At 38.0% G+C, this 23655-nt stretch overlaps 1 protein-coding gene across 1 annotated transcript in view; it reads right to left on the minus strand.

The window, feature by feature from the left end:
- Positions 1-316: 316 nt before the first annotated feature.
- The window catches only part of IL6ST (interleukin 6 cytokine family signal transducer), a 42896-nt gene continuing 19557 nt past the window's right edge, over positions 317-23655 (minus strand). The window contains exons 3-16 of the mRNA XM_075541047.1: positions 22981-23286; positions 21640-21760; positions 18175-18341; positions 16184-16335; positions 14949-15108; positions 12693-12775; positions 11692-11902; positions 10993-11175; positions 7973-8074; positions 7692-7838; positions 7069-7209; positions 5177-5273; positions 2643-2724; positions 317-1900 (exon numbers count right to left, since the gene is read on the minus strand). Coding sequence (XP_075397162.1) covers positions 1184-1900; positions 2643-2724; positions 5177-5273; positions 7069-7209; positions 7692-7838; positions 7973-8074; positions 10993-11175; positions 11692-11902; positions 12693-12775; positions 14949-15108; positions 16184-16335; positions 18175-18341; positions 21640-21760; positions 22981-23286 — 2669 coding nt within the window. The 3' untranslated portion in view covers positions 317-1183. The remainder of the gene's footprint in view (positions 1901-2642; positions 2725-5176; positions 5274-7068; positions 7210-7691; positions 7839-7972; positions 8075-10992; positions 11176-11691; positions 11903-12692; positions 12776-14948; positions 15109-16183; positions 16336-18174; positions 18342-21639; positions 21761-22980; positions 23287-23655) is intronic.

Genomic DNA, 23655 nt, shown 5'->3' on the forward strand with positions numbered 1-23655 from the left:
AGCTAAAATACATGCAGTAAAACATGAGCTATTCTAAGACATGCTCAAGGAAAATAATTCTGGGTTTAAAATCAGTTTCAGGACTGCTTTTCTCTATAGGGCAAAGATGTATGCTCCGTATTAGTGCTATTTGGCGCCACTGAACCAGCTCCGACCCATAACGACCCAATAAACAACCGAGTGAAGCACTGCCTGGTCTTGTTCCAGCCTCACAATTATTCCTATGCCGGAGCCCATTCCTGCAAGTCGTTGAGTGCCTTCCCCTCCCCCCTCCCCAAGAGTGATATATTCACTTCCGGATGAGTGAGTGAGTGAGTGAGTGAGGGAGGGAGGGAGGGCGTGCACAGGAGCCCTGTGATGGGTCTATGGCACTCCTGTGGCTGGTGTACAGCCAGTAATGGCACTGTGCTCGCTACGGGCTCCAACACATTTAAGCTACAAATACATGCTGATTTTGTTAACAGAAGCTTTAGTGGGAAGGGTCAATAATTTTGCATAGAAACATATTACATTTAGTCCTTTAGAAGTGGCAAATGATTAAAAAAATTCTTAGGATAGTTACTGAAATTCATTTCTCGATCTGGGTGCTCTGCTGAGTTTGTGAAAATGGGTTCCGAAAGACATGGCTAATAAAAATAGAGAAAAATTTAAAAATCATGATTATGTAATATTTTAAGGAATATTTCTATAATCTGCCAAGATTTTGTTGTTGTTGCTCAGACTATAAATCCTTTTTAAATCATGTTGCCAACCTAAAGGTTTTAGACCTTTTTCCCTTAGTTTTTTATATTAAATATCCCCATTCCTTTACTTGATGATTAAATTCGGCAAAATACATATGGCTGTAATCACTAAGTATTCTGCTGCTTATGACTTAATGATTCTGTTTTCTATGTAGCAAAACAAAAAGGCAATCTTTCCACTTTCTTCAGTGCAAACGTCCTGAAACAGCCCAAAGTCATTCAGCTATTCAGGGGACGAAGTCCGTTTGTGTAGTGCTTAAAGTAATCCTAGAAAGTCTGGAATGGGAACAGTCCACGTGAGCAAGCGCACAGTGTACTTTCTGTCCTTGAGAGAAGTGATTATCTTCAGTGAGTGGGTGTTGCTTTCATCTGAAATGACAGATAAAGTATTTTCAGCGTTGTCTTACGGCCCCTCCTGGCGTGGTGGCAGGAACAGTATTTCACTGAGGCACATAGCCCCCTTGTCGTACAGTCTGTGGTAAGTAACTTTTTGGCATTCCTTCATCCATCCCCAATTTCTCTGCTTCTCCTTGAGTACCTAAACCAAAAACATCTGCTGTAGCAACTTCCTGAAACACTTTTATTTGCCCAGAGCCACGGGGCTGTGAAATATGGTCTGGAATTGGCTGCTGTTTAAATCTGACAAAATCTTCCTCAGTGAGTGAAGCTTGCTCTGACCTTTCAATATGTGGAACATCTTGGCAGGTTTCAGGCTGATGGCAGTTTTGTTTGAAATACTGCTGCCTGGGCAATACATCATCACCGCTGTCTATGTTATCTGCTACCTGTAGGTCTTCTGGCCGCTCCTCTGAATCTAACAAGGGCTGGGTAGACTCAGATCTTGAGAAGACTTGAACCGATGGAACCTGGTGCCGATAGCCACTATGGACCACAGTGGAGTACTGGACGTTGCTGGAAGTGGTCTGTGCAGATTCATTCTCATCACTGCTGGAAATGCTGGGCCTAGAGGATGACATGCACGAAGACCCTCCAATGCCACTGCTGTGTCCCTCGGTGCTAATTTTTTCCTTCTTAAAAAGGTCCAATGATTTCAGATCTTCTGGCAAAGGCTTTTTGACATTTGCTTCTATTTCCACAACACTCACATCAGTGAAATTGTTATCTGGAAACATTTGCTCTTTTGAATTAAAATTGTGCTAAGAAAGAGAGGAAATGCATTATTAGCTACTGCATATATTTATGCTGTTTCACAAACATGAGAACTCTTTCCCCCACAAACTTCATGAAGCACCTCATCTAGTTTAAAGCCACAGCAACAACTAAATATCACCGGCTCACTGCTCTCCACCTGCCCCGCAAACACTGAAATCAAGCTAACAAGTATACTCGGGCTCTATTCTCCAGAACTCCCCAAGCCTATTATGATAAACTCGTGGCTACAAATAGCTTTTCAAAAGCAAAGGTAAATGAGTAGAGAGTCTAGTATGAACTGAATTAAATATAAGATACATCAGAAAAAACAAACTTGCACAAACAGATTGTAGAATATGAAAGTATACACTTTGACGTTAGTGCAATTTAAGGATCTTTTAAAAAATCATTTCCCTTTTTAACATATTAACATCTGTTAAAGACGCTTGTGTTTCCTGAAATCACTCCATATCCATATTAAAATAGTAGATGCATTAAACTCAAAATATCTTTCACGCTAAATTTTTCTATTTTCAAATTCTATCACATATTTTAAAAATTTAATCTTTAATATCAAAATCCACATTTATGAGGACAATAAATCCCTAGAATGTGTAGGTATTTGTGTAAATTCATTGAAGAGTCTATTTGTTTTCCAATTTACGCTGATAATCTTTTGGTTAAGTTACACACACGAGTGCTAATGAGCCTTGACGTCACAGATAACTCAGAATCACTGTGTCTTACCCTTGGAGGGGTGTGAGGAGACCACTGGGCAATATGGCTCTTTGAAGGGTCTGGAACATTGGGCCAGATATGCTTTTTAATCCTGGAGAGAAAAGAAATATGGCATAAAGAACCACATGTCAAAATAAGGGTCTCTATTTCTAAACACAATCACCTAAGAATGTATGACCCAAACCAGTTAATCAATGAGAAATAACTACACTGCTCCAAAGATTAAAAATTACTTTTATTGGCACCAACAAAAAATACTGTTGTAACTGCATAATGATTTTAATACATTCAGAAATAAAAACTGTTAAGGCTACAGCTAATAATAAGCATTCAATTAAAAAAATCTGAAATAGAATCTTGTTAGAAAAGTAAATATAATTATCTTATCTCTAATCTCAAGGCCACAAAACAGTTGTTATACTCTCATGTGCCAAAATCCTATTTTAAAAGATAAATTTGCAGTGAAGATTTAGATAGCATTTTATCATTGCAACATTTTATTGAAACAAATAAAATATAACAAATTTGATGTTTTTTAGAGAGGGAAGAAACAGTCAACATATGCAAATCATTCAAGATATCCATTACCTAAACTTTAAAATAATTTTATCTACATGTAATTCATGTATCACACAATTCAATAGTTTAAATATATTTTTTAAGTTGTACAAAAAAGTTGTACAATCACTACCACTAGCAATTTTAGAACATTTTTTTCTTATACTCATTATTAGCTCCCCATTTCCCGCAAGCTCCTTTGCTATAATCCCAAGAAACCATTAATCCTATTACTGTCTTTACAGATTTATCTGTGCTGGATTTCATATAAAGAAAAACATACAAAAACAAAACAACACCCCCCCCAAAAAAAAACCCACTAACAAAATAAAACAAATTTAATTGAACAGAAAGTTAAATAAAAACTAGGGCAACCTAAGAATGAGTTAAAGGGAGAGATGATAGGTGTGAAAGTTTAAGCTGACTGCATCTGCATCAGTCCACGCTCCAATGCACGTTCTGATAGCAAGGCCGTTCGCATCCCCGATCAATGGTCGGAGGGATTCCCTGGAGGCTTCAAGTACATGAGGATGCTGTAAATGGATTTGGGGTTTCCACTGTTGTCTATAGATAACTCCTGCAAATTAGCTCCTCCAAATGTACGCTCTCTGGGGTGGCTTTAGTGGTTATGTGTCGGGTCACTAGCAGCAGTAGGAAACCACCAGAGATGAATAGTGGGAGGAAGCTGGGACTTTCCATACCATAAAGAGTTAAGTCTTAGGAAGTCCTAGGAGCAGTTCTGCCCTGTCCCATAGAGTCAATGAGTTGACAATTGACTCCATGGCAGTGTTTGCTTTGGCGTTGGCTTGCATACTGTCTGTGGTGGCTTGCATGGTGCTGTGATGGTGGAAGTTATGTGACCAGTATTTCAAACACCAGCAGGGTCACCCACAGCAACCAGGTTTCAGCACAGCTTCTAGGTAAGAACAGACTACAAAGAAGTAACAGGCAGTCCACAGCTGAGGAATTAAGCCACTGACAATCTTATGAGTAGCATCAGAACACTGTCAGCTGACAGTGCCAGAAGATGAGTCTCTCAGGCTGGAAGGCACTCAAAATATGACTGAGGAATAACTGCCATCTCAAAGTAGAGTTGGCCATAATGACGTGGACAGAGCTACCCTTCAGCACCTTTATTTACCGATGGGGCATGACACAAAATAGGAAATAGCTGCAAACATCTATTTGGACTTGGAATTTGGAGTGTCTGAAGTATAAATCTATAAAAATTATATTTTATGCTTTCTCTGTTGATCTATTTAAAATTTTGTTCTAGTTTTTATTTTATTATTTTTTGCTTCCTTTTGGATTGAAAATTTTCTGTTTTTGTTCTGATGGTGTCTGTTTTGTTTTTTTGGTCTTCTTTAATTTTCTGTAAATTAAACTCAGGATACATAAACCTAGGGACAGTAAAGAGTTATTAAGTTTCTTAGGGTTATAGCAGGGGAGGATGGAGGGAAATGGCAAGTTAATAATAATGAGCATAAGAATAAAAAAATGTTCTAACATTGATTTGGTGATTGTATAACTTAAATAATAACTTAAACCATTTAGTTGTATGGCATGTGAATTATGTCAATAACACTGTTAAATAAATAACTCATATGCCATATAAAAATTCATGTTATAAAAGACTATTCAGCAATGAAAGAGAAAATATGAATATAAACAACAATGAATTACTATGCTAAGTGCAAGATGTTTAATTCCTTTTATATGAAATTATAGAAAAAAGAAAGTACTACAGTTAACAAAAGGCAGTTCAGTGATTGTCTGGAGGCAGGGTTAGGTGAGTGTATTATTGTTGTAATAGGTCCCATCGAGTGTCCCCACCCCATCCCTTTACAAGTCAAAACACTGAAAGTGACGTGGGGGAACATTTCAGAATCATGTAAATGTTCTATATGATTGTAGTGCAATGCATGTGCATATAATGATCAAAACTCCATTATATGTACTCAAGGCTGAAAAATACCCATACTTACAAGTCTCGCTTATTAAAGCAAAGTAATACTCCCAGAAGAGTTGTCAATAGGAATGCTAAGCAAACAGGCACAACGATGGCTTCAATTTCTCCTTGAGCTAAAAACAGAAAGTGAGATGGGCAAACATTGTTGACACACATGCTGAAAAGAAATGATATAACTTCCCTGTCAGGTTATGGGAGAAAGCATGAAATGCTATCCTCTTGGTACTCTTCTACCTTCTTAGTAAAGCTCACCCTAGCCCTGCTCCATCCTTCCCCTATCCAATAAAGCCAAACTCTGCCACTGAGTCAATGCTGACTCACGGTGACCCTACAGGTCAGGGTATGACTGCGTCGGTGAGCTTCCAAGGCTGTAACTCTTTATGGGAGAAGAAAGCCCTGCCTTTCTCCCATGGAGCAGCAGCTGGTGGTTTCTGACTGCTCACCTTGTGGATCGCAGCCCAACACATAACCACTAAGCCACCAGTAGGCCTAAAATTAATGCTGGTTGAGAATAAAATTAATTCTACTTAGTGAAGAAATTATATGACCTGGTAGGTTAGAGCTTCTAAACCTAGCCATTTGTCACAGCTATGATGTATACTCAGTGAAATCATAGCAACAGTTTATTTCTGAATTCTAACCTTCATTCTAGAGAAACTCTAGCAGGACAGATGAGTACTGAACAGAATGGGCTATACAACTATTTTTGTTGTTACGTTGTTAAGACCATTTCACTGTTTCAACATGTATAATTCAGTGGCATGGATTACACTGTACAGCCATTCCCACTGCTTTACTGAGTTGTTCCTCCTCCTCTGACAAGCTCAACTCACTGTCCCCCCCAAGGTTCCTGTCTAGCTAGTCTTGTGAGAGTTGCTGTTGACAATTTGGAGGAGTCTTGGTGGTATAGTGGTTATAAGTTGGGCTGTGACCCGCAGGTGAGCTGTAAGGAACCACCAGCCATTCCACAGGACAAAGATGGGCTTTCTACTCCCTTAAAGTTACAGCCTGGGAAACTCACAGGGGCAGTTCTACCCTGTCCTGTAGAGTCATTGTGTTAGGCTTGGTGGACTAGAGAAACAAATTCAGTGACACTCATATATGTGTAAAGAAGAGCTTTATATCAAGGAATACTTATATATCAGGAAAGGATCCCAGCCTAGTCTAACTCAAGTCTGTAAGTCTAAGTCACTCATCAGATTCACGCAACCACATGCACTGATGCAGAGTATCACAGGCCAGTGTGTGAAAAGTCTCGTGGATCCAAAGTCAGTGGAAAACATGGCAGGGCTCCAGCAGCTCTCAGGGTGACCCGCAAGCAGGAAGGCTTCCAGAGAGGTATGTGTCTGGGTTACACTGTCAGGTGAGGTCATCAGGCTCCAACCTGATTGACAGATTAAACTCCACCGCTCTACGCTTTTATATATCTTCAAGCTGCCAAGAGATTAGGTAGCTAGCACAATCACTCTAAGTTGGAATCGACTCAATAGCAGTGAGTGAGCTGTCAGTTTGATCTCACATACATATTACCTTCAGAGAGCATATTGATTAGGTTACTAGTTAGGCTGCACTGCTATTTGATTTCAGGTTTAAGGAGTTCCTTCAACATCCATGGCTCCAATAGTTCTGCAGCCCAAAACCTTCTTAATGATGTTCCGCATTTCCCCCAATTCTGATCAGGATTCTTTCTTTAGAAGCTTGAGTAAAGCTTCAATAATGACAGTGGGGAATCATTCAGTTTTGGTCTCGTGGGAAAAGGAGAAAAAAGTGTGTGAAACAATGACCCACACATTCTGCATCCTCTTATTTTTTTCTGACTCTTCTTCCTCTTAGAGAAGAGAGACCAACTGCCTAGTCTGGCTGCGTTTTGTTAAAAAGAGAAAGATCACAAAGCATGTTATTCCTTACCAAACTTTGGAGTAGTAAAAGTGAAGTCAGGACCATACATTCCACCTTCATCGGTATATGCTGCCATGCGCACCATGTACAGTGTATCACTCGTCAAAGAAGACAGTGTATATTCTGTGTGGGAAGAATCCACATTCACGGCTGGAAGAAAAAAGCAAGCAAGTTTTTCTCAACCATTCCACGTTTTGTTTCATTTGTACTACGCGTGTAGTGGTTACACACTGGCCGGCTAGTGTCAAAATCAGTAGTTCAACACCTCCAGCCGCTCCACAGGAGATCGATGGGGCATTCTACAACTGTAAAGAGTTACAGTCTTGGAAACCCACAGGGGCAGTGTGATAGAAGAGAATTGAAATTATAAAAGTATTCAAAGGAAATGCAAATATTTTACTAGAAAGAAAACTACTTTCGTAACTGTAAGACAGTGTTATTTTCTTATAAGCACGAAGCAGTGTTTCATTAATTAGATCATTAACGTAGCCATGAGGCATAATCTCAGGTGACTCTTTTCTGAGGAAAATATACTACACACCAAGAAGTGTAACATAAAAAGGTAAAGAGTCAAACTAATATTTAAAATCGGACAAAAATGTGAATCTTCATAACTGATATGGTCTTATTACCAGTTTCATTTCCCAAGGCAGTTTTATAAAGTATAGTATAATTCCTGATAAATCCATTTTGATCATCAACAGGAAGTTCATCCCATTCTAAGACGGCTTCATTTTTTCCCACTTTCTTTGTCCGAACAGTAGGTCCTCTGGAAGGTGCTGTAATGAAATAAATGTATTTGCTAACTGAAAACCATTGCAGTTTAGTGAAATTCCCTTATCTTAAAACTATATGACCATGACATATCTTTTTATAAAATTGAAATAATTTCCCAGAGGAAGTCTGAGCTTACCAGCTTGTTTAAGGTAGGCCCTTATTGATTCAGGGGTTCCTGGGCCATCACCATATACCGGAGTCACTGTCACCAAATAACATTTGCTTTTCATGAGGTTTCCTAAAGTAAGCAGAGTAGGTAACATATTTAGTTTCCAAAATGAAAGTTGTTTGTTGTTCCACTGTCAATATTTATAATTTACTCTTATACAATAGATTCGAACTACACTGAGTAAAACTGTTTATAAAACATGTTATTAAAAAAAAACCAGGTTATTTTATTGCCAATATAGTAGATAAAAGACAGACTATTTAAATATTATTAATACAAATAAGGGTTTCATTTGTAGTCAGAATTTATATAATTAGCCTTATAGTTTGACAATTCAAAAAACATACATAGTTATCAGAAAATAGTTTAATAAAGCAGATACCACCAATGAGACTTACAAAAAGCACAGACTAACAGAGGGCCAAGAAGTCGCCATTGTTTTGTCAGTTTGTTGCCCCGTGGGGGCTTAAATGCTACTCTGATGATAGAAGCTAAGCCACCACTTTCCAACTGCCAGCAGCTCACCCATGGTCAACAGATTTCAGTGGCACTTCCAGACTAAGGAAGACCTGCTGATCAACTTCTGAAAAAAACCCAGCACATTGTCTGATTGTCTCCTCAAAGTAGACTTGGCCTTAATAACACAGATGGATGAAACTTATAGGACTTTCTTTAGCTGGTGTGAAATGAAATGTAATTAATGAGCTATTAATATAAATGTAAATGGACCAGTGACCAAACACAACAGAAATAAATGTCGCCCGGTTCCGGCGACAGCCTCCCTTGTTGGGTGAGTTCATTGTTCTAGCCAATGTGTCAACCCACCTGTCCAGTTATTTCAGCTTAAGGAATGTCGAGCTTGTTTTTCCTTTTGATTTTTTAAATAATTTTTTACATTAATTATAGAGTTGGATGTTTAGATGTTTCACATTATTTTTCATTGTAGCTAATAATCAAGAGCAAGTATCAACGACTTTAGGCCTTTCTTTCTCTCCTGTCTTTTGAATGACTTGTTTGCTTTCTTCAGGTATATGTTTATAATGTCTGACTCCTCTGGTCCGTAGTATTCAATATTCAACCTATTCTTGAGATTGTTTGTAAACTGAGGTGAAAAATGATCAAGGTTGTAATTTCACTCTCCAACTTGCATAAGAGCAATTGAGGGTCTGTTCCACAGCTGGCCCCAGGCCTTGCTATGACTGACTGATATATAGAGGTTTTCTATCATCTGTTTCAATAGACAGAGTCCATTTGATTCTTGTGTAGCCCATCTAGGGAGTTTCCTGTGTATAGTTCCCATTGTACTTTTGAAAGGGATATTTGTAATGATTAACTCATTGGTCTCGTAAAATTCTATCATGATATCTCAATGTTGTTTTAATCACCCAGGCCATTTTTCTAAATACCAATATTTCTTTTGTTCTAACTTTCACATTCTAATTATTAGTGCATAATCTTGAGTAATAGTAATATTAGCCGGTCTTCCTTAAAGGCGTATTACTGTATCATGAGCGGCACCAGGCTTCAGGTTAGATCTTGACATGGTCTTATGATGAATGTGACGCTATTCCGGTGCATGCAACATGCAAACCACCACAATATGGCACAGTGAGTGATATGAGGGGGCACCCCCAACAAAACAGATTTTTTCCCAAAGCTATGTATTTAATTTTTTTAATACAAAACAACCATATCACATTCAAAGTACTCTCCATTACACTTAATTAATTTGTCAAATCTGCGATTCCATTCTTGGAAACATTTTTCAAACTCATCTGTTGGGATGACTGACAGCATCTACCTTGTTGTGTTTTTTTCCACCTCTTCTAATGTCATCAAATCTCTGTCCTTTCATGTCCCTCTTCATTTGTGGAAACACAAAGAAGTTGCATGGAGCAAAGTTAGGTAAGTAAAGTGAGTGGGGCAAGAGAGGCATGCTGGTTTTTTGCAAAAAAAAACTGGAACACTGAGATGGCTACGTGAGCAGGTATATTGTTGTGGTGGAAAAAACAGTCCCCTATCTGCCAGAAATCAGGCCTTTTTTTGTCGCAGTGTTATGCTATCTTTTCAGAACCTCTAAATAGAAAGCTTGATTAACAGTCTGACCTGGTGGAATGAACTGCAAATGCATTATAAATCAACATTTTCGTCCATTCAGGAAGTTGATGGGCATCCAGAACAAGGTTTGTCATCAATCGACATTTTGTCTTTTTTTGAAATGAGAAAACCACTCATACACTTGAGTTTTTCCCATAGAGCTGTCCTTATAAGCTGTGTTCAACTTCACAAAAGGTTTTCTGAATTTTTTTCGGAGCAGGCAACAAAATCTCACAGCCGCATGCGGTTTTCTTAAATCAGCCATCAAAAAAAACCCTGCTTTCACCAGAGGGAACCTTCCAAGGGGATGCCACTGGGCACAATAGCTCAGAGTGAGTTGCTTGATGCTCACTTGGCAATAGAGCTTTTTTTCTGTTTTGGAGGGGGGATACCCACTTGTAGACTGAAGTACTTTTAAAACAGAGTAATCCAATATAGAGCTCTATAATATCATTTGTTTCTTTCCTAGCTCTTCCAAAACTGAGCTTTAGTTTTGCTCCCTCTATTCAGTAGTGATAAGATGCTGAACAAGTTGTCCAAGTGCTCAAAGAAACTACTTTCTCATCAGAAAAATGAAGACATTAGATACAGAGAAGACATACAGCCAGTTAAAAAACAGAATGTAGATGACCTTACAGTTATAGTTTTGGAGCATCACACTAATGATCAAACTATTGAGTTATAAAAGGAAAATTAAACATAATAGGCCGTTTTATCCATGAAGACACCCTACAGTTCAGATAGGGCAAGTGTGACTTGACAGTCACATGTGTAGTATGTAACACTGTGCTACTTACTTACTACAGGGATATTCAATGGACTACAGTATCTAAGAGCCAGGAAAGCATATATAAAAGAAAGATCTGTTTACATCATTTTTCTAAGTTTACCTCTTATATATGTGAGGTGCACAGCACCGTCTTCTTGTTGCCAGTCTGGGGTACAGGGTGGTTTATCTGACCACACACACCACTCGAGGATATATTTCTTTACAGACCCATCAGGAGGAGTCCATTCAACCCAAAGCTTGTTATCTTTGGGGAATGCCTTTAGATCCGCTACAGGTTGAAAAGCTTTAAACAAAAGTACAAATAAGGATCATAGCGAATATTTAAACATTCCATTTTGGTAGTTCATTGTTATTTCCATTATCATGTGATTGATCTATCAATTTTGTTTTTGGCATATAATATTTGTTCCCATAAATGAAGCCAATTTATTATAATTTACATATAATCAGGATAACTTATTCTAACTAATTTTCTTCTTTTTCCCAAACTCTTCAAATATTTTATGTAAGTTTGTAATGGCAAACTTTTCTTCTTTGAAAGCTACAGGGAAATATATTTAAGTCAGGTGGATTACCAATATCTTTAAAATATTAAAACGTGTTGTGGTAACATCAGAAATGTGCTAAACAAAATTAAGCATCCTTCTGTAAGTGAGCCACAGTGTGTTCAGAGTCTTTGGCTGCTAATTGACTTGTGATGCAAAAGAATAGTCTTAGATGACTCCTCCCCTCCCCCTGTCCTACCGATACCTAATTAATTTTTCCCACCTTTGAGCAAGGTTCCTTCACACACACAAACCTTGGAAGCCACAAGCAGGGACAGTTAAGAGAGAAGCGTCGGAGTGGCCAGCCAAATTCCGTGCTGTCAGAGCTGCTGTATAGCGGTCGTTTGTCAGGTTTACTCGCAGCTGTGTGTCATTAACTTTGTAAACCTGAGGGTGAGACTTCCATCTTGTAAGGGTCACTTCATAATCCAAGATTTTTCCATTGGCTTCAAAAGGAGGCAATGTCTGTAGTAAGATAGCGCACATTACAATTTTAAAATTTTTATTCTGTTAACCTTGAACAAAGTTAACCAGCTTTCCTTTGTTTTCATTAAGCTTGTCATTAAACATGCTAAGTCCTTAAGTGTTTAAATAGAAGGGACTGGCAACCTCACTTCTAACTGGATAACTAAAGCGAAAGTACTTCACTCTGAATAAAGGACAGAAGAAGCATGACCTCAAATAAAAGAGAAGTGTCATTCTGCTACTTTTAGTTCTAATTTCTCATATACAATTTTGCACTGTGAACGTGGGCCTACTTTTTTATATTTCCTGAACATTTCTAACTCCTCGTTATGATTTAAAAATACCACATCGAGTATAAGCCAACCCGAATATCACCCGTGGCACCTAATTTTATCACAAAAACTGCATTAAAAATGTGTCCAAAAACTCAGCTTATACACGAGTATACATGGTAACACATTAATGGAATATGGAACAATTTTATATTTCCTATTATCAGCATATATCTTGTATTTCTTGAGGAGTACAAGAATAATCGAAATTTCTTTCCTATGCGGTACTACGGAAAATTCAATAAAATACAAAAACCATACTTCTTATGTAACTTACACTTTTCTAAAACCTAGTAAGCAGTATGCACGTGACTTCTACAAACTTGTTATTAAAGACAGTTAGCAAGAGCTTTTGCTTATATTAAATAAAATCTAAGTTTTGGGGGACTTTCACTCATGTCATATAAAAATAGATTGTATGAGATAAAAGAATATAAACATATGTATTATTTATTTACCTGCCATATAAGTTTTACAGATCTGTAGCCATGAGTATGGGATGGATCTATCTTATACCAGAACGCTGGCTCCTTAGATGGTCCTAAAAAACCAAAACACACACACACACTTTTTAAAATAAAAAGTTTCTCATTGTAAAATAAAAAATCCTACTCTGTTCTTAATATTCATGCCTTTCAATAGCAGTGAGTAGCTAACTCCTTATAACAGCATTTTCCCATTACAGAATGTACACTTGAGTTTTCCTGAGGGCAGTATCTTGAAGGTTTAGATTGTTCTCTAGTTTTTCTAACCTCAACCTAGCAAGCATTTACATAACTATAATATGCATCATTAGTTTCTTGGGCTGAAAAGTTCAAATTGATGTCATATAATTAAATGCTAAAAGCCCCCAAAATGTATAAAAGCAAACTCATTGCTAAATGAGTTGATTCAAACTTATAACTACCCTATAGGACAGGAAGAAATGCCCCTGCGAGTTTCTGAGGCAAGGAACTTGCTACTTTATGAGTAGAAAAGTCCCGTCTTTCTCCCGAAGAGTGACCGGAAGTTTTGAACTGCTGACCTTGCAGTTAGCAGCCCAAAGCATAACTACTAAGACACCAGAGTTCCTACCCAAAATGTATACTATGTAAGAATATAAAACAAGCAGGATAAATGAAATATAAGTTCACTATTCTATAGTGGGGTGATTTAGGATAATAGGATATAGTGAACACTAATTTATGGAACTATAAAGAGTTTGAAATGTCAAATGTGTTGTTACATACATGATTAACACAGTTTAAAAAAACTCCAAATTTTTGCAATAATCAGCAACCATGCAAAAAAAAATCTCTGAAAAAGGTAAAGTGCTAAATACTACTAATTTAACTAACCAATCACAATGATCTAGCTATTACCCCTCCCCCTCTCAGGGGGATGGACAACAGAAAACTAGGTGAAGGGAGCTATCATGGGTCAATGTAAGACATGACAAAATAATAATAATAATTTATAAATTATCAAGGGCTCATGAGGGAGGCAGGGTAAGGAAGGGAGGGTAAAAAATGAGGAGTTGATATCAAGGGCTCAAGTAGAAAAAAAATGTTTTGAAAATGATGATGGCAACAAATGTACAAATGTGCTTGACACAATGGATGGATATATGGATTGTGATAAGAGTTGTATGAGCCCCCAATAAAATACAAATTAAAAAAAGAGAAAAATACTATTAATTAAATTTTTAAAATTTCTATAATATCAAAGTTGATTCAAGTAAAAGAAAAAGTGTAACAAATGGTGCTGGCAAAACAAAGTATCCATTTGTAGAAAAATGAAACAGGATCCATAAATATAAGCTAAAATGTCAAACCTAAAATGAAAATTTGTAGAAGAAGATAATAACATAGGTAGAAATCCAGGAGTCCTAATCTATGGCATAGATACACTACAAACATAACTAAAAATACCCCAAAAGATAAACTAAATTCAATGCTCTAAAAATGACATATATCTGCTCACCAACAGAGCTTCCTCAAAGAATACAAAGAGACCCCATAGGCTGAGAACACATTTTTGGGAACAACTTATCTGACAAAGGTCTTATCTCTAAATTACAAGGGAAACTTCAACACCTAGAGCAGTGCTACAGACATGGCACACCGACATGGCACACCGAAGTTCAATGCAGTATAATTCACACTAGGAAAAAGATAGCCAACAAAGGCTAAATGTATAGACAAATTGTGGTACAAACATACTATGGGATACTATTCACCACCAACAAGAAACATGAGCCTGGGAAACATTCCATGGAAGAATCTGGAGGACACTATGCTGAGTACCGAACAATGCTAGCTTTATAAAAATCCAACAGTAGGTGGACACACAGAGGGCAAGATTCTTTGATTGTTACCAGGGATGGGAGAAGAAAGGAAGGGTAGTCATGTACTGGATAACAAGCATGTTAATTCGAGTAAAGGGAAAGTGAACACACAAGAAGGAAGAAGTCAGCACAACATAATCCAGGGAAACCACGATGATAAAGGGCCATGAGGGCAAGGCAATGAGTGAAAAGTGGGAGACAGTGACCAATGACACAACAAATTGTGCACAAGTTATTAAATGGGAAATGAATTTTCTGTGTAAATAACGCAATAAGATACATAAAACACCTAAAAAATGATATGGCCAGAAGATGACCAGGCGTACCACTGATAGTTCCCAACGACCATTCTAGCAACTTTATTTCTTCATGGACTTAATTTACTTACTCGCTTCATAAGTGATCCCCCTGGCTTCTTCACTCCAGTCACTCCAGAATCCCTCGCCATCGGCTTTTCTACAACGAATCCTAAATACGTACTCTGTGTAAGGTCTAAGGTCCTGGATTGTGAATGAATCTCGAGTATATGATGTATCTTCATGAGGAATCTGAACCAAAATATATCAACCAGTAACAATCTGTTTTGTAAATTGCATAAACTATTAGAAATCAACTAATGATACAAGACTAATAAATAAATCCCAAGCTCTGGAAAGAAATGCACATCAAAAAGCAGTTGAAAGTCAGTGAGGTTGCTGGTGTGCTACTCATGGAGTTACCGTCTTGGAAACCCACCAGGGCAGTTCTACTCTGTCCTACAGGGTTGTCATGAGTTAGAATGGACTCCATGGCAGCGAATTTGGTTTTGGTTTGGTGGGTCAGCGGTCTCTGTTGCAACTCCCCCCACTGCTTACTTATTTATATAGTCAGGTTCCAGAGACTAAGTAATGTGAAAATCAGCTATACCCAAATTGATGGCCACATCAGATCACAAAGTGAAGGATGGCTAGCTACATTATCCAAATTATATTGTTATATAACTGTCAACTCACTGAGACTCATGTTCCAGCCAAAGTGATACATACGCTTCTGATGGCCAGTGCTCTGGTCTAGCACCCTCAGCATTTGTTACTCCCAGACGTACATGGACAATGCACAAAATAGTTGGAGTACATTATTTTTACTAGTGCAGTGAATGTGAAACATTGGATAACAAGGTAGTCATTTAGTGAGGAGTAGGTGTATTCACTTCTGCCATTGCAGCAGGAACAAGAAATAGACAAACAATGCATAAGCAAATAAGGGTAGCTATGTTCCAATAAAACTTTAGAAAAAAGCCTGGTTTGGATTTGAACCATAGATCTTTACCAATAACTGTTTTATTTTATTCACATTATCCTTTTAGTTGCCCTTTAATTTTTTTTCTTTTCAGTACTTTCATCTTGGATCAAAAATTATATTCTCTATTATCTTGCACACGCACACTCTTCCATATTTTACTTAAAGGTATCTGAATATAATAAGGCTCTGATTTATACATGAATGTTTCCCTATGTGCCATTGTTTGAAATAAAGATCTAGAACTGTGAAAGCAAAGTTTCCCATGTAACCAAAAACTTAAGCCACTCAGAAAATGAGACTTTCTCAGTTAGATACTGAAATAAACAATAACTTTCCATTTACCTGGCTCCATGTTGGGGCATCCTTGGCCCGATATTGAATGTTGTATTTGAGTCTTAAGAAGCGCTCCAAATTTGAATTGGTCCATGATAAATTTAAGATGCTAGGCAGTTCTGCGTTTCTGACTGATAACTTACTTGGTGGGTTGGGCTTCACTGAAAAAGAAACCCTAATGTTTACCATGTTGCACTTTTAAAACGTTGTACAAACTCAAATTATACTCCATAGTTTCCTGTATTTCACAATACTCATTCATTTTACTAGATCAATTTATTATTCTGAAAATAATGCTTATTAGTACAAATAGCTGTATCAGTAGAATAATTTATTAGCATGGAACAGTGTTTATTCCACACTATTATAAGTGTTAGAGGCAGTAGAGGCCATGTCACACTAGAACCAGGGGCTGAGGCAAAAAGCATGAGACAGAGCACAGGGGCAGCACTGAGACTCTCCAAGTATGTGAGGCAGAGCAGTCGATGGCTTCCTGGCCGTGGGCTCCAAGGGACCACATGGTTGAGAGGCTGAGGAATGAAGAGAGACTTGGCTGCTGAGCTGAGGAGGTGCTATTGTGGACAATGACTATGTCCTCAATGCTTTGTGATCCTGGTTTGTGGTAACCTGTAAACTTTCCAAATAACCCCCCTCAATCCTGAGTGTTGTCTGAGTTCTGTGAAGTCCTCACAATTAATTTTTGAACCCAGTCAAAAAGTAGAGTGTTAAGGGAGGAATGGTTGTTGTCAGAATACAGGATGGAGGGTGGAAGCGTGTCTGCCATCTGTCTCATGACAACTGGCCTTGAGCTAGAGTGAAGATGGATCCTCTTTCCCCTTTTGAGTAGCCATAGGAGGTCAGATTTTACCCAAAGCCAGGAGAGTCCAATCAAGACTTTAATGAGTCCCTATTGAAACTTGCAAAATTATCCCTGTTTGGTTGAGAGGAATGAGCAAAAGCACTGTTGTGAATGACTCTCTGGCGAAGCTCTCCTGGGGATTTTCTACCTAAGCTTTGACAACTTTCTCAAAACTCACTGCCATTGAGTCAGTGCAGACTCATAGTGACCCTTTAGGACAGGGTAGAACTGCCCCTGTGTTTCCAAGACTTTAACTGTTTATAGCAGAAAACACCATCTTTCTCCCTTGGAGAAGACGGTGGTTTTGAACTGCTGACCTTGAGGATCTCAGGCCAACGTGTAACCACTACACCACCTGGGCTCTTCAACGTCCTTAAAGGACTGTTGTAAAAGCAGATTTTACCAATCTTTGTCTCTCCAGAAAGTCAACAAGCGAAATGCTCCACCATCCCCCAAACTGTTGCCACGTCTCCCAACTCTTAGCAGCCATTGTTTGACTGTGTATTATCATCGTGACCATACTAGTAAAACTGTATTTCATCTCGTTATAATTCTTCGAGTAAATTCTTTAGGATCTTGATACCACTTATTTACAACTCCCATGGAAAGCTCTGCTCTTGTCTGCAGCTGTCAGGGGCCAACAGTTTAGTTTGGCACTTATCAAGCAGAAAGATTGCTTAACTTTAATTTTCCAGTGAAAAGTGTGTAAGGTGAAGCAACTGAGATGTACACGTGTTGCCTTTTGTTTCTACCTTCGTGGGCTTCATCTTCAGCATGATCTTGGTCTCTGCTTAAAATGAGGAATTCATTTGTAAATTGCTGATTTCTTTTGGGCACTGCACACAATTTTTTTCATAATGATTTACAAGTCTTCCAACCAAGAGTCACCATAAGTTTGATGTTCATCCATGCATCAATTTTAGCAGAATTCATGTTGTTCTGATAGGGTTCTTTTCAAACTGATGTCTTATCCTCCTTAATGCACCAAGCCACATTAGTACAAGTTTTAGTGCAAACAAAAAAGAAGTTGAAACCTGAACATAATTTTAAATGACAAGTGATAGAACATTTGTAATAATGTCTTAATTGGTGAAAGCTATATTACGATCTAATACATTTCAAAATTCGGATTCATAATTACCTTTATTTACGGGATCAAAATTGAGATGATCTGATATAACCTTCCCAAGGGCATTCTCTGCTTCCACCCAGACTTCAATGTTGACAAAATACACAGGAGTATAACTAACAGTACATAAGTTGGGGGTGTCACGCTTTGGTTTGCAATCAGGAAATATCTCTGTTGCCCTAAATACAAAATTAGAGGAGTTAGTCATTAAAAATAGATTACTTGAAAAGGATCTGATGTGATCCAGATTGGCACAGCAAACTTTATAGAGTAAGTTATCTTGATACAGGGAAACTATTCTGGATTCTGTAGACTGTCTCGATGTAATAACTAAGAGTCCCAGGGCAAATGGATTATACACTGGGCAGCTAAATACAAGGTGAGAAGCTCAAAACCACCAGTCACTCCCTGGGAGAAAGACATGGTTTCTACTCTGCTTAAAAAGTTAGTCTCTGAAGACCCAAAACTCATGTGTAAGGTACAGGACACCCCCTTACAGAAGGGTCACAGGAGACCAGCCAGTCAGTGTGCAGTTTAGCAACAAGGAAACATACAACTTTCCTCTAGTTCCCAAATGCTTCCTCCCTCCACTATCATGATCCCAATTCTACCTTACAAATCCAGCTAGACCAGAGGACGTACACTGGTACAGATAGGAAACGGAAGCACAGGGAATACAGGACAGATGATCCCTTCAAGACCAGTGGTGAGAGTGACAATACCAGAGGGTGGAGGGAAGGTGGGGTAGAAAGGGGGAACCCGTTTATAAGGATCTACACATAGCAAAATAATCATTTATAAATTATCAAGGGTTCATGAGGGAGGGGGATGTAGGGAGGGAGGGGGAAATGAGGAGCTGATAGCAAGGGCTTAAGTGGAGAGCAAATATTTTGAGGACGAGGGAAACAAATGTACAAATGTCCTTGACACAATTGATGTATGTATGGATTGTGATAAGAGTTGTTTGAGCCCTCTATAAATTGATTTTTTTAAAAAGTTAGTCTCAGTGAGTTGAGTTACTGCGTTGAATGTAACCACTGGCCCTTTATAAGTGAAAGACAAGAAAATGGAAGTCAGAGAGGGTGTGTGATGATGACAGCAGAGGCTGGAGTAATGCCCCTGACAGATGAGGAAAGGGCCATGGGTCCAAGAATGCAGCTAACCCCTAAAAGCTGGTAAACACAAGACATAAATGCCCCCATACCTTTCTGTCAGCAAATTTTGGCGTCGCTCTCTATAAGGTAATAAATCTATGTTGTTTTAAGCCAGGAATTTGTGGTAACTTGTTACACAGCAGTAATTAACAGCTATTCCCTCCTTCACACACTTAGTCAATCAATTTGTTAGAGAGTGAATTGTGTTCCACAGAAACGTGTGTGACTCCTAACCCCCACTCCTGTCACTTTGCTGTACTGTGAAGGCTGATGTGTTGCTGTGGTGCCAGAAGCTATGCCACTGGAATTACAAGTAAGAGCAGAGTCACCCACAGTGGACACATTTCAGTGGAGTGTCCAGAGTACTAGAGTATACTAGGAAGAAAGAAGAATCTGCCCACTGTTAAGGGATTAGCCAAAGAAAAGCATATGAATCACAAGAGAACACTGTCTGATACAGTTCCAAAAGATGAGTCCCTCAGATCGGAGGGCATTCAAAATACTACTAGGGAAGAATTGCCTCCTCAAAGTAGAGCTAACCTTAAAGCTCTGGATCTTCATTTGCGGATGGGGCATGAATCAAAATGAGATGGAATAGCTGCAAATATATCCACTAATAATCTGAAATGTACCAAGTATGAACCTAAGAAAATTCAACATTACAAAAATTAAACGGAAAGCAGAAATGGGCTGGTTTGGGAGTTAGAAACGATCCCAAAGCACCTAGCAACAACATGAAGGGGACCTTAGGATAATCAACAGGTGACTGGGGCAGTTTTCCTTAAGTATTTCAGGTGAAAAATAGAAAAATAAAATACCATCATTTGGGTACTTATAAGCAAATGATGATCACTGGTAGTTGCTTGAATTTTTAGGTACAAAACATGATTATATTTCATAAACATTCTGCTCGATCATAAAAATCACAAAAGAGAATATGATGTATGATTTCATTTGTATGACATTTTGGAACATGCAAAAATAATTTATGGTGAAGAAAAATAGTTCCCTCATGGGAGCTGCAATGGTGATAAGGCATGCTGGGCTAAGGCCTGCGGGAACTCTCTGGGAATGTTGGTAATGTTCTCTATGTTGGGAGGAGTCAGAGGTACACACATTTGTCACAATTCACTGAGTGATATATTTATGATGTGTGTATTTCAGTATATGTAGATTTTACCTAAAACGTTTTCTAAATTTTACACGTTGTGCTGCCGGTTAGAAAATGCTGGGCTTCCTCCTCCAGTGAACAGTTACAGTCTTGAAACCCAGAGAAGGGTGGCTATGAGTCAGCAAGTCTGGGGTGAGGATGGGGCATGTTTGGAACCAGTGCCACACAGTAGGTGAAGATTTTCAGGGCTTAGTAATGCTAGCAATTCATTTTAATCTTGATGATTGATAGTGAGAAGGATCATAGGCAAATTTATAAGTGATAGAACAATTACAATTGTAATAATGTCTTAATTGTTGAATCTACTGCTAATCTAGTACATTGTTTACTATAAATTTTGAATGTTGAACCTCAATCTTAACGTCAGATATTATGTGTCCCCTGAAGGATGTACACTGAATATGATCAAGTCTTTAAATCTAATAACAATTTTTAAGAAATATGGAGAAGAATGTTAAACAGTGTAACAGTTAAATTACAAGGAAAAATGAGGGACAGGGAGAACCTATAAATTATGAGAGACATATAAATTTTCAATGTATGCAACTTATTAGGATCTTGATTCAAACAAATGTTTTGAAAAGCATGAGAGAACTGGGGAAATTTAAATACTTTGAGAATACCTGATGATGTTAAGGTATTTTGAATTATATTGAGTCGTACTGTTGCAGTTTTCCAGAGTCCTTCCCGTTTAGATACTGAGATGTCTGAGTAGGTGTGGCAATACAATGGGTAAGCGCTCAGCTACTAAGCAGAGGCTGGTGTTCAAACCCACCGGTGGGTTCCTTGGGAGAAAGACTTGATGACTTGTCTCCACAAAGATTATAGCCAGTGTGCTGCTACAGTGCGTAGCATAGGTGCCTTCCAAAAACTAGAGTCCAATGGGAACAGTTCTTTGTCACATGAGTGAAAAATCAACTTGACAAGCTCTTAACAACACCCACTCTTATAATGCACGTGAATGAAATGAAAAGACTGGGCTCTTCTAAATACCCTGTGGGCTAATAATAGATACACAGGGCTTTCCACTTTTATTTACGTTTAGAGTATGGCAAAACTAAGAACAAATTCAGAAATTTGCATTTAATAAGGCTTTATAGAATAAAAACCTCAGCAATATTTACAGAACATCCAAAATTTAAAATGACCTACCACTCAGATTTTAAAGTATAGGTTGTTTCCAGATATGTTTTCTTTCCAGGATCCCACTGACACATCATATTCTTTCCCTCATTCACAATACAGTTCAAATTTTCAGGTTTCTCTGGAGGCACTAAAAGAGTAATTTGCATTAGGAAATTCAAAAAAATTCTATATGCCACATAAGGTATTTACAATTAGATAGAAAACACCCCCCCCCCAAAGAAAACACAAACCCAAGCAAAGAATATGGACATAAGAAAATACTGGTTACTAAGAAGTTAATTTATTTTCTATTTAAATAATATTTTTTATCACACTTCTCATTTACTAGTTTGTTTCAAATTAATTTTCTAGAAAAACATTAACCATTTCCAACTACATACTATTACCAATGGGTCTGACCATAATGCTTATTTATTGATGCTTTTGCTTTTTGGAAGTACCATATGTACTTGAGTATAAGCCGACCTGAATATCAGTCAAGGCACCTAATTTTACTACAAAAACTGCATTAAAAATGTGCTGAAAAACTCAGCTTATAATCGAGTATATACTGGATTTATATAGGAAATTAGTAGAAGCAAAATTGACTGATTTGTTTCTCACCTTCATATAATTTCCCAAACTCTGTGCCAAAAAATACACATATGTCAAAATGGTACAGTTTGGTTGATTCACAAATTTTATAATCCACTTTTGGAACATAGAAAGTTGATTATATTTGCACTGACCTACAAGAGGGGTTTTCTCTAGTATGTAATCATCTTCAGGTAGCTGGGCAATGTTGTAATCATTAAAGGAATGCTGAAAGTTATTAATAAATATATCCACAGATACCTTCTTGGGGGCCTTATAATGTTTTTCTAGAAAGGGACAGTGCTTGACTTTCAAGGACAGCTGTAAAGCTTCATGTTACTGTCTAGGCTTTCGTATATTGAGAAGGCAAATGTACTTCCTTTCTTTTTTTTCTGGGTGTGTCCAAGTCACCGAGGTCACCAATTATTATATTTCATAAAGGCAACACACTGAAAGTGTAGTTAACTAGTCATGGGAAGGGGTCCTGGTGACATAATGGGTTAAGTGCTGGGCTGGTAATTGCAACGTTAGCAGTTCAAACCTATCAGCTGCTTCTCAGGAGAAAGATGACGCTGCCTGTTCTAGTAAAAGGTTTACAACTTTGGATACCCCATGAAACAGTGCTACTTTGTCCTACAGAGCTGATATGTATTGAAATAGACGGGACAGCATTTGGGGAGTAATGACAAAATTAGAAAAACATCATCTCCCATCTCCCACGCCACAATTGCCCACCCTGCCTTCCCCCCTACATACAAACAAAACACAACTCACAGCCTGCATTTATGGTGATTCCATAAATATTTTGCTCAATCTGTTCCAGTATATAAATGTTGCAAGTAAGTTGAGTACTTAAGAAAGATACATTTGTAAGGGTTACACTAGATGCTGTTTTGTTTATGGTTTTATATTGTTCTTTAGGAACAGCAGCATGGTTTGTTTTCCAGAAGATGTTATCAGCGTTTACGGCAAACTTATCCATACACGTTTCCTTTAGTATACAAACTGCAGTGAAATTCGACCCAAGTTGTATGACTGAAGATTCAGGGTTGATATAACCACATGGATCTAGAAGTGCATCTGCAAAGGAACAATAAAAAATATTGAAAAGATTGCAAAGTCTGGCTATTAGACAGGCATAGAAAAAGAAGAAAATACATAAATGGAATTAAATGCTGATAACATTGAATGACAACATTTGTAAAGAAATACATAAACTATAAAACATAACTGTGACTTGAGAAAAATCTATTCAGGCTTAAAAAATACAAACTGTGTGTTTCACACTTGCCCCATCATCTATCCTGCCCCACGATTCACACCGAGGATCAAAACTAACCTCTCCCGACTCTTGTTGAGAAGTGAAACTGGGAGGGCAGAGAGAGAGATAGTACACACAATATTGGACAACAATGGATGGGGAAAATTAAAATATAGTAAATATTTTAG

The sequence above is a fragment of the Tenrec ecaudatus genome, chromosome 2 (assembly GCF_050624435.1).
Source record: "Tenrec ecaudatus isolate mTenEca1 chromosome 2, mTenEca1.hap1, whole genome shotgun sequence".
NCBI lineage: Eukaryota > Metazoa > Chordata > Mammalia > Afrosoricida > Tenrecidae > Tenrec > Tenrec ecaudatus.